This window comes from Chenopodium quinoa, unplaced genomic scaffold (assembly GCF_001683475.1).
Source record: "Chenopodium quinoa cultivar QQ74 unplaced genomic scaffold, ASM168347v1, whole genome shotgun sequence".
Taxonomy (NCBI): Eukaryota; Viridiplantae; Streptophyta; class Magnoliopsida; order Caryophyllales; family Amaranthaceae; genus Chenopodium; species Chenopodium quinoa.
Genome location: NW_018745461.1, coordinates 327,939 through 343,741, shown reverse-complemented (window position 1 = coordinate 343,741; position 15,803 = coordinate 327,939). Strand labels below are relative to the sequence as shown.

Below are 15,803 nucleotides of genomic sequence, written 5' to 3'. Positions count from 1 at the left end.
GGGCCAATTGACCAGATTGGTAATAAAAAAGACCTATAGTGACAATTTGGTAAATATTACTCTTGAGACAATTTGATAAAAAAAGCTACCCCTAAAGGACAATTTGGTAAAAAAAAAAAATCCTCAAGCTACAATTAGCCTAGAAATACAAAAATTTCGAAAAAATACTTGTGATAAATTTAGTTCATTTTTCGAGTTTTTTTTTTAAAAAAAATTCCCAACTAAATTTCTAACCCTATTTTTTTTTTTTTTTTTTTTTTTTTTTTTTTTTTTTTTTTTTTTTTGAGGCAGATTGTCAGTATTTTTCTTTTTAATTTCAATCTGGTGAATTGTCCCATACAACGAATAAACTAATAAGGCTGAAATAAAAAAAACGAGTAAACTAATAAGGCTTGACAGCTTTACAAAACCCTAAACCTGAGTTGTAGTTGTAGTTGTAGTTGTAGTCGTAGTAGCAGTGTTCTCGACTTCAATTGGGTTATTCTTGCGCTTGCTTCCCTAATTATTTGCTGTTGCGAATTCTCCTCTGTTTGCATTTTGCCATTAACAAAAATGGAGGAAGATAACCGAGAAGAAGTGAAATCATTCAAAGACCTAAATATTTGCGATCTTTTGGTTGAAGCTTGTCACAAATTAGGATGGACTGCTCCTACTAAAATTCAAGCTGATTCCATTCCTCATGCTCTTGCAGGTTTTTTTTTTAATATTCCTGTTAATTTACCATAATTATACGATTAATTGTTTCGAATTCTGTTAATTTTTCATAATTATCTTATTAATTGTTTGAGTTTCTGTTAATTGATTAATTGTTTGAGTTTCTGTTAATTGATTAATTGTTTCAGTTTCTGTTAATTTAATTAATTGTTACTCGTATAATTTTTGTTGATTTACAATTGTTGATTTTCGAATAGGCAAGGATATAATTGGACTTGCTCAAACCGGGTCTGGTAAAACCGGAGCTTTTGCATTGCCAATAATTCAGGCTTTACTGGAAGCCAAATCACCTCAGCCATTCTTCGGTTGCGTGCTTTTGCCCACTCGGTGAGCTTTTGGTTAATGGAGCTGTTGATTTTTGGTTTAATGCTTCAGTGTTGAATGGTTGAGTTCCCTTTAGTTAGTCCTATTACCGGCTGTTTCGTTATGTCGTTACTGTCTTTAATTTGAATAACTTACAGCTTCTATCATAAGACGACATAAACTTGATACAGTATATACTCCACCATCTAAGGAAGCCTTGAGGAGTCATTGTTACTATATATTTCAATTTTACTAGTATTTGTTTATGATAAAGGTTATGTTTGCTTTCTGTTTGATGTATCTAACACTGGGAATTTTGGCCTTAGTTTGTTCTCGCTCAGTAATGCATTTCCATTAAATGAGCTTATGATGCCTCTAGAATTATCCTTTTGCTTATTTTTGGCTGTTTTGTTACACCAGGGAGCTTGCAATCCAAATTGCCGAACAATTTGAAGCGTTAGGAGCTAGCATTGGATTAAGAACAGCAGTGGTAAGTTTGTTAATGAGCTGATTCCTTTCTTGCCTTTGTGTGCAATACTGCTCAACTTTCTCAGAGCTTTATGTCTTTTTTACATTTTGATATCTGATGAATGATTGAAAGTAGTTGCCTTTTTTGTAGTGAGTTTTATGATATTTTTTATTTTTTATTTTTAAATTTTTATAAAGCAAGTACCATGATTGCTGACTGCTTTATATCTTTTATAGCTTGTTGGGGGAGTGGACATGAACCAGCAGCAGATTGCTCTTGCAAGACGGCCTCACATTGTAGTACGTGATCATTCACTTTTTTTTTTTATTTATTTGTTTATTGTAATACATGATTTGAGTTGTTCTAAGGATTTTGAATAAATTATTGTATAAATGTTGAAATTTTCCTTTCTTATAAATGTAATGTTATAGGTGCTACATTACCAGTAACTAGTGGAGTATACCCGTGCATATTGCATGTAGAACTAATTTGGAAGTTTTACAAGTCTATAAGTGTGTGTCTGTGCATTTAAAAATTATGTAGAGGTGTTTAGAAGCATATTTAAATGTGATACTGGGTTAGTTTTTTTTTGCTGTTATGTCTTGTCATTTATTATTTCTTTTCTATAGGTAGGAACACCTGGACGCCTTATGGATCATTTGACAAATACCAAGGGGTTTTCACTTCGTCCCTTGAAATATCTGGTATTTTTGCTGCTAATATTTCCTATGTTTTTTTCTTTGGAATGCTGTATTCATTGTTCTGTTTAATTTTTTTGTTTGTGTAATTCCTGCTTAGCTGAATGACTTTGGTTTTATCAGGTGTTGTACTTAATCACATTTAACATGTACAATCAGTATAAGTTTGTTTTAATTAGGAAACAGAGTTTGGTGCCTTGAATATAAGGTGAAGAGAATGGGATTTAGTTCCGTAAATGTAATTCTAGTTTATCCGTATTGGCCTTTTAGACAGAACCTTGGTCATAATATCTCTTAATATCTTTATGAGGTGATTGCAGATTTGCAGAAAACCACACCAAGCAGGGCCGCTTGATTTATTAAACTCACCGACAAATTGTCTTTCCTTTTTTATGTCTTAATATCTATCTAGTATTTTAATCAAACATTTATGAGTTTCCTTATTTTTTTGTTTTTTTTGTTTTTGGGGTCTTAATGAGCTTCAAAGGGTGGGGGGACATGTAAGTATGTAACCACTAGACCAAGGCCTCATTGATGTTTATGATTTTTTCTTATTGACTGCTAGGGTTATCTTTGAAGTGAATGATAATATCTATTGTCATTCAATAGGGTTTTCCTATTCAATTTTCAAAATATGTATAGGTCATATTTGAGATAGGAGATGTTAAGGCTATGGTACCAAATGTTTGGCTTCTAAGAAGAGCACATTAGAAAGATGAAGGTTATTCAATTGTGCATGTTAAGGTGGATGTGTGGGAACACTCTAAGGAATAGAATCAGGAATGAGGTACACAAAGTAAGTGTGGTAGGCATTGCACACAAACTAAGGGAAAATCGTCTGCGTTTGTTTGGGCATGCAAGACGAAGACTTGAGGGTGCACTGTTACGAAGAGTGGAAGAGTGGGATCATGGAGGGGTGGGTTAAACGAGGGAAAGGGAGACCGAAAATGACTTGGTTCGAAGGAGTTAAGATGGATATGAAGTATATGGACCTGCATGAGGATGAGGTTTTGGATCGTATGGGTTGGAGGAGGAAGATTTTTGTGGATGACCACACGGAATAATCAAATTGGTTCATGTAGCCGACCTTACTTATGAAATTAAGGCTTTGATTGATTTGAGATAGAGGATGTGCAAAATAGTTCTAAACAATCTGTCTTGTGGATAGCTTACTAGGGGATAAGTTGCAGCTCAATGTTATTGTTTTTGCATTCAGGTTGCTTAAAGGCTTAAGTTCTATATGCAATTAGGTGACTAATTGGTGCTCTAGATTTCTAGAGTACACTTAAAATTTCCTTATTTGATTTAGTTTTTCCCTTAAATGTAATCGTGGGTGGACGGGTTTTAATGTACTTTTCCAAGGCGCTTAAGTGGTACTTTAGGCCTATGTTTTAACTTTTAAAAATGGTAGACTCTCTGTTTTTTTTCCCCCTTTGCCAAGGGTGAGGAGGAATAAGAAGTTGCATGGGTAAGTCAGCAAGGGCATCATCCTAAATTAGCGTGGAGATAGTGGGGCATACAATTATGATGTTCTCAAGCTATAAGATCACTTGAGATAATTTCAACTTTAATAAGGATGTATCAAAAAACATCAATAAAATGATACAAAAGCTTAACATGAACATGTTAAGCGTTCTTAAAATTTTGTTGGTTCATCATTTCTGTGCTCTCATGCACCCCCAAACAACTATTGCAAGAAAAAGAGTGGAGCAAAACTAGAATGAAAATAGTGTTTTTTTTTTTTCTTTTTCTAAATTACTCCTATGGGGTGCTTGTTTTGTACAGAGAAAAGGGAAAGGAAACAAGAAAGAGATGGAACTATGGAAGAAGAAAGGAAGAATTACTTGTCTAAGTGTCTGACTAGGCTATTATGTGAGGGTTTTTCATGAAAAAAGTTCAATAATGAAGGGTTGATGCGTTCTAGAGATGTTTGAGTGTCGAGTAGCCAACACGGGTGTAATATGAAGAGTCTAAGTAAGGATGTTCTCCTTTCTCATTTTTGAAGACCCCAAATCAATTGCCCCCTAGTCTCCCTTAAACAAAGCTCGACAAGGCAACCTTATTCTTAAATATTTATTTGATATTCTATTAATTTGTAGCTGAAAATACATTCTAATACCAAGACAATTGAAATCATGCTTTACATAGTCTACTAAGAAGAAATGGCTAATTGGTTGGGGTGTTGACCAAAAAGTTTGTTAAGGATACTCTATGGATTGATGCAAAAAGGAAGTTAGGTGTTTGTAAAGATACAAAGAATTTTTCCTTGGATTCTAGTATTGAGTCTTCAATATGTTCCATGTGGTATACCACATTGTTTGGATCGAAAGCAACCTTCTCTACTAAATCCTTTTTTTTCCACTGTCCAGTCTTATGTTAAGTAAAGTAAAGTTGATAAAAAAAGCCATGTCGATCTCGAGCTGGCTTAACTTGACTAGACTTGGAATCTTGGAGACAAATTCAAGCTCATTTCCATTTATTACTCACCTTTAGCTTGAGCTAAAGATCTACTGGAGCTCTTAAAGCTACTTAAATACTACTTCTGGCTACAACATTCCTACTGTTGTGTTTGGCTTCAATTTTTACTCTGTCAAGTATTTGGTGATATCTATTATAATTATCTAGTTTGGAGCTCAAAACTCCTTTACTCCCTTAAGATACTTTCCTAAACTTACATTGGAACTAATTTTAGAGGACACTGGATTTTTTTTTCCTCCTGGTTTTATTGATTCAAAAGAATAAAAAAAAAAAACAACTTTGATTTGTTTTACAAAGACTCTTCAAATGCTTTTGTTACTCTTGCCAGCGTATTCTTAAAGGCAGGATTGGTGATGACATGGTGTTGCCCATCTATCAGCTTCTAAATGTAAAGTTGTAAATGTTAGAAAAAAAAGGTTAAAAGTTCAGAACTTTGAATCCTTGACTTTTGAAATTAAGTTTGATGTTAAGCTTGCTGGAAAGTTAGATTGTGGAATCTTGCTGATGTGTGGCAAAGGTTAATTGTTTCTTGTTTAATGTTTGTAGGTGCTAGTTCCATTTGTGTACATGTCTTTTTATCTGTAGGTTTCTTTGCCCTTTGATTTTTCTACTAATACAACAACAAAGCCTTAGTCCCAAAAGCGATTTGGGGTCCACTAACGTGAATCATCATAAGAAATCATACGATATAAAGAAAGGGATATAACAAGATAATCATTTCAAAGGGTTTGAAAAAGGTGAGTAAAGTGAGCAAACAAAAGAGCATCCATAAAAATTAAGGGAGTTAAAAAGATAACCGAAGTATTGATAGGAATATCGGTGGTTTGAAGAATAAAATTCAAGAATATTTTAAAGGAGTGGTTAAATCGTTGGAGTAAAAAATGGAAAGGTTTGAGATAACTTTTGAAAAGGAAAACAATAAAGTTCATAAAGCATTAGTAGGACAATATAATAAAATTAAATACAAAATTAAATTTAGAAAGTATATATTCAAGCACGACACGTCGCTAACGTGAATTTTCTCCTTCCACACCGCCCTATATAACACTATATTTTCCTTAATCCTCAAAGCACTCATGTCACTCTCAATCACCCTTTTCTATGTTTTCTTACATCTTCCTCTACCTCTCGCTTTCCCAACACTTTGCAAAATTTAATGCCTCCTTACCAAGTGTCACTTGGTTTCCTTTTTACATGGCCAAACCATCTTAAGTGATTCTCCCTCATCTTGTACTCAATTGATGTAACCCCTACTTTCTTCCTAATTATCTCATTTCTCAACTGATCCTTTCTTGTATGGCTACACATTCATGGCATGCATCCCCGTTACATTCATCTTATGCACGTGGCAATGCCTTATGACAGGATAAAGTCGTATAACCTAGTCAAAAATAATTCCTAAGTCCTCTAACTATGCAGATAGGGAAGAAGGGTCGAACCACGGGAAAACAAGTCTTTCTATTCCTAATTAATTAATATAATCTAAATTATTAAGTAACTAAATTATAGATATGCTAAATTAAACTTAGGGAGTTGAAAGTATGGAGAAAATCAAATAATAAAAGCCTAGGATATAGGTTCACCCATTAATAATGCATCAATTAATCAGATCATAAAAGACTTTCATTACATATTACAATCACAGAATTAATCTACTAGTATTAAATCGCATTTGTCGAATCTTGACTTAACCATTTACTCCCTCCGTTTTTAAATACTTGCTCCACTTTCCTTTTTCGGCTGTTTTTAAATACTTGCTCCATTTCCTTTTATGGAAAGCTTTTACGATATTTAACTCATTTCTCACACTTAGTGGACCTAACATAATACTCTCTCTCTTCCTATTCTTCCACTACTTTTGCTTTTTACAATTTTTTATTTACTCAACTACCCCACTACCTCCATATTTTATTACTTTCTCCAATTTCTTCTAAAACTCTGCGCATGGAGAAATGAAGCAAGTATTTAAAAAAGGAGGGAGTGTAAATTAACCTGCCTATTGAAACTAAGCCTAAACGTCAATTCTCATCGGTCGAATCTCAAATTAATATTGCTAAACTCATACAATTAAAGTATTAAACCATACCTAATCTAATTGCATAGCATTAAATTAATCAATAAGAAATTAACCAAGCATTGGCAATTAACAATAATAAATTACCCCTTCATTTTATTTATGGATCCCCACAACCTTAGAAAATAATCTACTCACACATAATTAAATCTAAACTAATCAAAGCAATTAAGCAAAACATGATGAACAAAAGCAAAAAATTTACTGAAATAAAAAGGGAAGAAATTGTTACCAAAGTAAACGGAAATAATGAATTGAAAGAGAAAGAAACAAGAGAGAAGTTTAAGCTTAAGAGAAGATTAAACTAATTAAAGAGAGTAATTGTATCAAAAGCAACTAAAACGTATTAAAACAAAATGTAAAAATCCTAATTAAAATCAAGTAAAGAAAACGATGAATTCAATCTTCAAGACACGCGCCCGGTCGGGCACCAGCTTGCGCGGCCGGGCCCGCCTTTTTGATTCTTGAGACTCCTCTCGTGCCCGGTCGGGTGCAAAACAGGGCGAGGTAAGCTTCCTTTGTTCTTTCGCCCCGCTGGCCGGCTCTTCCTTGGACTTCTGTTTGGGCTATTAACTCGGCCTATACGCTAATTTCTGTCTTGGGGCTTGAATCACTCGGGCCGTAGCCTCGGTTTCTTACATGTCGAGCCCTTAATTATCGGTTTGATGACTCCAACTGTCCCTGGGCTACAAGAGATGGTTGTGCTCCTCCAATGGTCGTAGTTGCTCTAAATTATCTTGGGAAAAAGCTCCAAATGTGCAATTTCCTACAAAATGCTACCAAAACTACGAAAACACTAGAAAGCACACATTAGCCATAAAAGTGGCTCTAAAGATCCAAAAATACTCCTAAATATGACAAGGGATGGGGTAAATTACTATATTAAGTAGACATATCACTTTACGACCCAAAGCAGGCGTTATTGCCGTTTGGTAGAATTTTCATTTTAATCTATGTGGTATGCCGGGATCACATAAAAAAACCTGTCGCACTCTTACATTTCAACCAACCCGCTTTGATCTTATGGAGCTACTAATGATTTCTTTAATTAATGTGCAGGTATTGGATGAGGCTGATAGATTGTTGAATCAGGACTTTGAAAAAGCACTTGATGACATTTTAAAAGTTATTCCTGTTGAGAGGAGGACTTACTTGTTTTCTGCCACTATGACCAAAAAGGTTAGCATGTAATATGATTGTTTATGATCTTTTCCCATTCTTTGTGAAGCTTTCATTGATGACATTAAATTACTTTTGTTCATCACGAGTTTTTCTAGACAGTTGACATGGCTTTGACTTGTTTTGTTTTCTCCTTCTCTTTGGGTATTTGTAGCTAGTCTAATTTAAAAAAAATTGTATTAGCTTTTGAAGCTGATATTTTCCGATAAGACGAGGGGTATATTTAACTAGAAAGCCCTTTTTTGTTTGCAGGTCAAGAAGCTCCAAAGGGCTTGTTTAAGGAACCCAGTGAAGGTAAGGTTTCGATGTGCTGTGTCATATACTCATATTTCCTCTCTTTTTACTTATATGTTTCTTCTATTTTCCCTATTGATATATTTATCTCTTCCAGATCGAGTCAGACTCAAAATATTCTACAGTTGACACTTTGAAGCAGCTACATCTTTTCATTGCTGCTAAATACAAGGTTTGATCATCTACATGGTTCCTCCTCTTATTGTTGTGTTCCGACCCTGTGTTGTGAATGTAGTTTCTGACACTGATATTAGTGATATACCTTGTTGGCTTGTTGCTGTGACTTTTACAATTTGTGATTGGAAAATTTGATTCTATGGCGTCTTAGTGTGATATGTTGATCTATATTATTAGGTGAAAGAATAAAATTGAGGAAGAATTGCCTAAGAAAAAAAATGAAAGACTTGAATTAGATTTATAGCCAGCGTGAAGAACTGTGGATATCTCAATTTATGTAATCATGATTTTTTCATCTATAAATTGTTTATAATTGTTTTTCAGAGATAATATACTATTGCATAATTATAGGCGCAAACTACAAACAAAGAGGGCATTTCCTCTACAACAATCTACTGAGTTCAAACGTGAGAAACCCTAGATGTAGGCTGATTCAACTTAGGCCTAAGAACTCCAGTACAATACTAAGCATCAGTAGAAGGGGGAGGGGCACTTCAGGCAGTTGCATTATGATTCGGTTTTTAGTGACTTGAATAATACGCTAGCTGGGTAGCTAGAGGAAAAGCTCTGGAAGGGCATGTTGATATTGATGAAGTTCGCTTTTAGATTTGGGAATTTGGGAGAGAATCAAGCATCTTAAATGCTTGAACATCTTTAATATTGTTGGTTTCCAGATTTTATCAATCAAACTTCATCTGCTTTCTTATTCTCACATTTAGTCTCTAAATACCCAGGTTTATCCTTTGTTCTGGGATAAAATAAAAAGCATGGCCCCAGTTAGCCCTTCGTCATAGGGAAGGCAACTCCTATATTTAGTTGCCTTTTTCTGTTGTTGAAAATCACCACCCTTCATTTTGATGTTTTGTTATTCTCTGGTGCCTGGTCATACCCAAACTCTTTTGATAATCTATTTCTTATTTTATCAAAAGCCTTTACCAATACTCATACCAAAGCCTAACAGTGATTAAAATGACTGTGGGACTAAGGAGGCACAAATGCTTTATGGAAGAAAAAAAATATTCACTTGACTGTAATACTACCAAAAAAAAAAAAATTAAAAAAAATTAAAAATAAACTGAAGATACTTTTGCAATACCAGTGTGAAAAGTTTCCAAAATTAATATTCCAATGCAAATCCATTAGATAAATGTTTCAGCTTCAGATTTCCTCTGCTTAATTTGTTGGTGACGGTTGTGCTTTGCTTACAAGTACTCTAAATTTAAGGTGTATCATGTTGATGCATTCTATTTTGTGTACTTCTGGCTAGTTATCTGTGTTCTCTTGTATGTTGTGATGTTTCTATTCACAATTGGTTTTAAACTGAATACAATGTAAAATCATTTTGCTGCTTTGAGGACTTGAGATCACATTTATATGTCTTCTTTGACTCTTTCACTTTTCCATATAATTTTGTTTAACTCATTTATTGGTGTGCTAAGCCGCAGAGCACTATTAAGATTTCAATGTGTATACTGATATGAAACTTGATCCTCCTTGGATAATCTTCAGGATAATAATATTGTAGCCACTCTGAATCTCTTGTGAGACAACAATTTAACTCTGAATTTACTTCTGAGTTCAATTCTCAATATAATAGCAAAAAGCTATGCACCCAAACTCAATTCTTATTGTCCATCTTCTAATTAGTGTTGTTCTCTTTACTAATAAGTTATAACTGAATAATATATCCTCCTTACCCCAACTAGGAATAGGAAACAACAAAGTTTTGAAACCTAACTAAACTTAGAGCCCAAGCTAACCTGCTTAATTAGCTTAGTTAATGAACCCGATCAGCCCAAATAACTAGCTAACACAAACCAGAACCATTAGGCCAAGCAAAGTATGAAAGAATAAACACAAGTAACAAGTCTATTCCATTCCCTCCTACAAGGCACTTTGAAAGTGTTGAAACAAGATATGCCTTCGGCCTTCTCGTGATGATCCAAACCAAAACCCATAGTATCTATCATGATAAACACATGCTTGTAGGATAATGCAACATCAACCGCAGTACTAACATATATGCTCCCGGACTTTGTAGTTATTTTTAGTGATATATCATATTATTTGAGATTTCTATGAAGTTTTATTCTTTGCTATACTTTCATTTTTCTCAGGATTACTATTTTGTATATATATTGACGGATACACCGGGAAGCACTATGGTTTTCACTCGTACATGTGATGCAACTAATCTGCTAGCACTCATGCTTCGTAACCTTGGTTTTAGGGCTGTTCCCATCAATGGGCATATGTCTCAGGTTTGCTTCTTGCCTTTGCTTTTATTTTATTGTATATCACCATACATTTTTTCCTACATTTTTTTTTACATATTTTATACTCCCTCCGTTACATATTACTCGCAACAATTACTAAAAATGGCCGTTACATATTACTCACTAGGGGTGAGCAAGATCGGGTACTTGATCAAGTTGAAGGGAATTGGAACCGGACCTGGTCAGTACCGGGTCCAAAAAATTGGACCCGATATTGGAACTGGTCCTAACCGGGTCCAATAAACTCGGAACTGGTCCCGGATCCAGTTGGAACCGGTTCCAAAACCTGGTACCCGGCTTATCATCATCTAATTGGATCGCGGCGCTATGGCTTCAACCAAAAAACAATCTGACTTTGAAATCAAATCTCATATAATCAAATTTCTTAAAATTAACCTCAAATGATTAGCTAATCATTAACAATAGTGCATTTATTTATATATAAAACAAAAAAAATCAAAGAAATAACTCAGCTTACTAGTAGAGTAATAGATTCCTTTTGTATGTTTGCATGTTCATTTTTGTATACATTTGCTTTCATCTAGTTGTAAGCATTCACTACTTTAGGTTCATTTGTAGAGATAATTGAAAAGAAAGGGAATAAAAAAAGATTTATAGTGAGACTAGCTAAGAGATGAAAGAGATTAAATGGGAAGTAAGAGTACGTGAGAGGAAGAGAGTGAATCTGAGGTATGAGCCATATGACGGCTGTAGAGATAGTTTTAACTTTATGGGTTTGGTAGATATGTTTATTATATATGATTAAGAAAACAGTATATAGGGTTATTGGGCTTGATAAAAAAAAAAATGGGCCGCAAACTCCAATTAACTCTCATGGTATAAATAAAACTGATATAAAACTAATTAACCTGACCGGGTCCAAAAACTTAGGACTTGGAATTGGAATTGGTTGCAACTGAGTCCTTGTTTTTGGAACCGGACCCAGACCTAGTTGAACCAGTTCCGGGTCTGGTGACTCAACCGGTTCTAGTTTCGGAACCGGGTACCCATAATTTTGCTCACCCCTATTACTTGCAAGAAACTTTTTTTCCCCCTTTATAGTAAGTTTTTATGTGTGATTTTACAAAATTACCCTTTAGTTTTTTTTAAACACCCTAATTAAACTACTGATTTTCTCTTTTTCACTTAAACCCTAACATTGATTTACTTAATTATTTCCACCAAAATCATTCCCCTTCCGTCTAAATTCATACTCATCTTCATTGGCAACCACCACCACCACCACCACCGATCTTCGGTCTCTCTTAAATCAACTCAAAAATTTCTCTCTTTGTTCATCTCCCCTCAATTTGATCGCAATATTCTTGGAAACCACCACCGCTGTCAGAAGTCACTGCCCCTGTCCCTTTGCTTGTGGCCGCTTCCGTTTTCCCTCTCTTCCTCTTCTTGTTGTTGTTTCGTCATTGTCGGTGAAGCACATATTTGAAGGTTTTATGGTCAAATTTAACCATGAAAACTTTAAATCTAGAGTTTCGATGGTTAAATTTGACCAATTGAAGCTATACTTGATTATAGAGAAGGCATTAGTTTGTCATTTTTATCCTTTCCGTTCATATTTTTGGGTTCTGAGTTTTGGGGTTCTGGGTTTGAGTTCTGGATTCGAATTTTGGGTTTGAGTTTTGGGTTCTGGGTTGAGTTTTGGGTTGTGGGTTCTGGGTTTAGGGTTCATCAGATGTAATATTGGTGGTTCTGGGTTTGTGGGTTGTGGGTTTTGGGGTTGTGGGTGGTGGAGGGCTGTAGTTGTTCGTGCTGCTGGGTTGTGCGTGGGTTGTTCGTGCTGCTGGGTTCTGGTGGCCTGGTTTCGGTGTTCCGTGCTGTTGGGTGGTTGGTTTGCGCTGCTAGGTGGTGGTGTTGCGCTGCTAGGTGGTGGTGGTTGTGGCTGGTTTCGTGGTGCTAGATGATGGCGTTGGGTGGTTTCGTGGTGCTAGATTGTGGTGGTGGTTCGTAAATTCAAGTTGCTGGGTTGTGAACTTTGTTTTTTTTTTTTTTTGATTAATACTCGAGTGTATGCCCTTATTTTTCATTAATCATGCTTTCAATATTTTGCCTAGGAGTCCGCAATCTCCTAGTTTGTTGTGAGTAATTCGTAACGGAGGGAGTATATGAAACCTAATATGTAGATTCGTTGACCTTCAAGTTGAATCTTATTGTGTATGTGCTTGATTCTGAAATAACCTTGCCTTGTTTGGTAGGCAAAACGACTCGGGGCGCTGAACAAGTTCAAATCTGGCGATTGCAATATCCTCATTTGCACTGATGTAGCTAGTAGAGGGCTCGATATTCCTTCGGTGGATATGGTGATAAATTATGAAATTCCCAGTAACTCTAAGGTCAGTTTTTGCTGCTCCTGTAGATTAGCTAGTCTTCTGAGAACTCGGTTTGCTTATTGCTTCCAATGTATACTGGATGAAAACATTTCATATTCACTTGTTCCATTAGTGAAACTGTGAAAGTGCTTACTGACAGTGAGCAAAGTTCAATTTGAAGTTATACAGAGTAGACGTAGACAAATTGTTCTTGTGCTTAAGGCATGTGTTGTGAGTCATGTGACCGTGATGTAGTCAGTTTGCTTCCATTGTATTCATTTGACAATGTCATTATGGTTTCAGGATTACATACATCGGGTAGGGAGAACAGCTCGTGCTGGAAGGTCAGGGGTAGCCATCTCATTAGTAAATCAGTATGAGGTTGAGTATTATATCCAGATAGAGAAGTTGATAGGTGAGCAGCATTTTGTGTTCATGATAGCATTAATTTGTTTTCTTTGAGCCCTTCATTTATCATCTGAGATACAGGCAAAAAGTTACCGAAGCATCCAGCTGAGGAAGCGGAAGCACTGCTCCTGTCTGAACGTGTTAATGAGGCAAAAAGGATATCATATATGGTATATTAGCTTAAATCTGTTGTGTTCTTATGAGTTAGGTTTACAGTTTCCTTTGTGATTTAGATTATTCTCTGTTTGTCTTCTTTTTTGTGTCATGCTAGAAAAAATCTAACATATTACATTTTTGATCTTCTGATTACAATAAACTTTAATGAGTTTGCGACTAGGTTGAATTTACATTCATGATCCCTGTACATTGCCTGCTTCCCTGTATACTCGTTGAGATCATAAATAAATGGAATGCTAAATTCAAGACCCAATTTGACATTGTCACATCACTCACATGTAGTGTTTGACCTTCTGTGAACCTTGCTATTGGCATAAGCTAAAGATCCTTCTGTAGCATTGCTATGCTCCATCTTGATGCTTAAAATGGTTTTATGCTCTGAATGGATCTTTAATACGTAGTACATATCTTGTGGCTTCGTGTTTAGTGTGTTTCAGGTTTTTTTTAAAATTACTTTTAAAAAGTCTACATTAAGTTCAGGTTGGTGTTTTTAATATTGTGCTTTTTGCATCCACAGAAAGTAAAGGAATCTGGCGGGAAGAATAAAAGAAAAGGCAGGGGAGATGATGATGGTGAGGAAATTGAAAAATACTCTAGCAAAGGCAACAAAGGCGGTGGTAAAACATTCAAGAAGTCGAGGAGATGATGCTTTTTACTTGCAAAGACAAACATGAAGTATTAAAGTAGGGTTTACAAAGATTTTGTTAGATACTCTTCCAGGATAATATATAGGAAAAATTGATTCTAATAATCCCACCTTTAACCGATTCGCCATTAATAATCTCACCTTTAGATTATTATTTAATAATCCCACCTTTGTAGGGGATCTTCTTCTATTGGTCCCTAACCTGTTGGTAACCTGTTTTCATAGGTTAATATGCCATGTGTCGTTTTTTAATTGGTTGAAAAATAAAACTTAAAAAAAACAAAACTGAAAAACTAAAAAACAAAACTGAAAAAATAAAAAACTAAACCCACCAGCCACCCTCACCCACTGTGAACCCAAATGGTGGCCAAACCTTACCCTAGCCCCACCAAATACCGACCGGCTGCCACCCAAACCCCCGCAATTGGCCGGTCGAAACCACACATTACCGAAAACCACCCACGCCGACCAAAAGCAACCCCTAAAATCACCCTCGACCAGAATCCCATCCTCGAAAACCACCACAACCACCACCATAAAAACCCAACCCAGCCGCCAAAACCCCCCTTTTAACCGCTGAAAACCCCCTTTAACCGCCGAAAACCACCGTAAAACCCCGAAACTCTTACCCAAATTCAACCTCAAGCCATCCCTTGAAGAAATTGATTCATTGATTTTTTTTTTAATTCATTGATATTAAGGGGTTCAATGGTTTTCGTGGGTGTGAGGGTTGGAATTGGGTCGGTTTTTTGTAGGTAAGGGTGGGAATGGGTGGCTGTGGGGATGGGGGTTAGACGGTGGAGGAGGGGCTGTCGGAGTTTGTTAGGGCTGGCTGGGTTTTCAAAAAGAAAAAATTAGTTTTTAAAAAAAAAAAAAATTATTTACCAATTTTTGACCAATTATTTAGTGACACATGTCACTCAAATTAAAAAAAAAAGTTTACCCAATGTTCAGGTTACCGGTCATAAGGGACCAATAGAAGAAGATCCCCTACAAAGGTTGTATTATTAAATAATAATCTAAAGTTGGGATTATTAATGGCGAATCGGTTAAAGGTGGGATTATTATAATCAATTTTTCCTAATATATATACGAAGTATATTTTTTTTTCTGCCTATTTATTGACACTATTACTGAGATATACGACTAATACAAGCATGCTTATCGTACATCTATAAGAAAAGTCTAACTCTCTTCGGAGACATCTGATAAGAAAAGTCTATCTGCATCTTGTTGTCCATGAAGTTGCGTTCTCTTGTTTTTATTTGTCTAACTCTCTAAAATTTCTCAGTTATTGGAGGCTAGTGAGTAGTGAGCTCTAGTTCAAGCTTGCATACTCAACTCCCATCAGTCTAATCAGGTTCTTACCGAGTCGTCTCAAAGGACAAGTGTAGTTCAACTCATTTGACTTATTTTGTAGATAAAATGAACTTTAGGTGAATCCAGAAAAAATAATTCGAAGAAGAATTATGGTCTACTTTTTGAACTCAAACTCGACCATTTGTATCTAATAATGAATAATTCTAAAACTTAGAAGAGGAGGGAAGGAGAGGGAAATCAAGAATACTACATAATCTATAATT

The 15,803-nt window shown here is 35.5% G+C and overlaps 1 protein-coding gene across 1 annotated transcript; it reads left to right on the top strand.

Moving 5' to 3' along the window:
* The first annotated feature begins 352 nt into the window (after positions 1-352).
* On the top strand, positions 353-14,436 carry LOC110714872 (DEAD-box ATP-dependent RNA helicase 10-like). The gene is made up of 13 exons (XM_021893424.1): positions 353-691; positions 912-1,041; positions 1,438-1,507; positions 1,723-1,785; positions 2,116-2,190; positions 7,796-7,915; positions 8,168-8,209; positions 8,307-8,381; positions 10,504-10,647; positions 12,876-13,013; positions 13,293-13,404; positions 13,479-13,567; positions 14,092-14,436. Exons 1-13 carry the CDS (start codon positions 553-555, stop codon positions 14,218-14,220), a joined length of 1,326 nt encoding a protein of 441 aa, XP_021749116.1. The 5' UTR covers positions 353-552; the 3' UTR covers positions 14,221-14,436.
* The last annotated feature ends 1,367 nt before the right edge of the window (positions 14,437-15,803 follow it).

Coding starts and splice junctions, on each gene's coding strand:
- LOC110714872 (XM_021893424.1), top strand. CDS start 553: ATGGAGGAAGATAACCGAGAAGAAGTGAAATCATTCAAAGACCTAAAT. Junction 1,042..1,437: donor TGCGTGCTTTTGCCCACTCG/GTGAGCTTTTGG, acceptor TTGTTACACCAG/GGAGCTTGCAATCCAAATTG. Junction 7,916..8,167: donor CTGCCACTATGACCAAAAAG/GTTAGCATGTAA, acceptor TTTTGTTTGCAG/GTCAAGAAGCTCCAAAGGGC.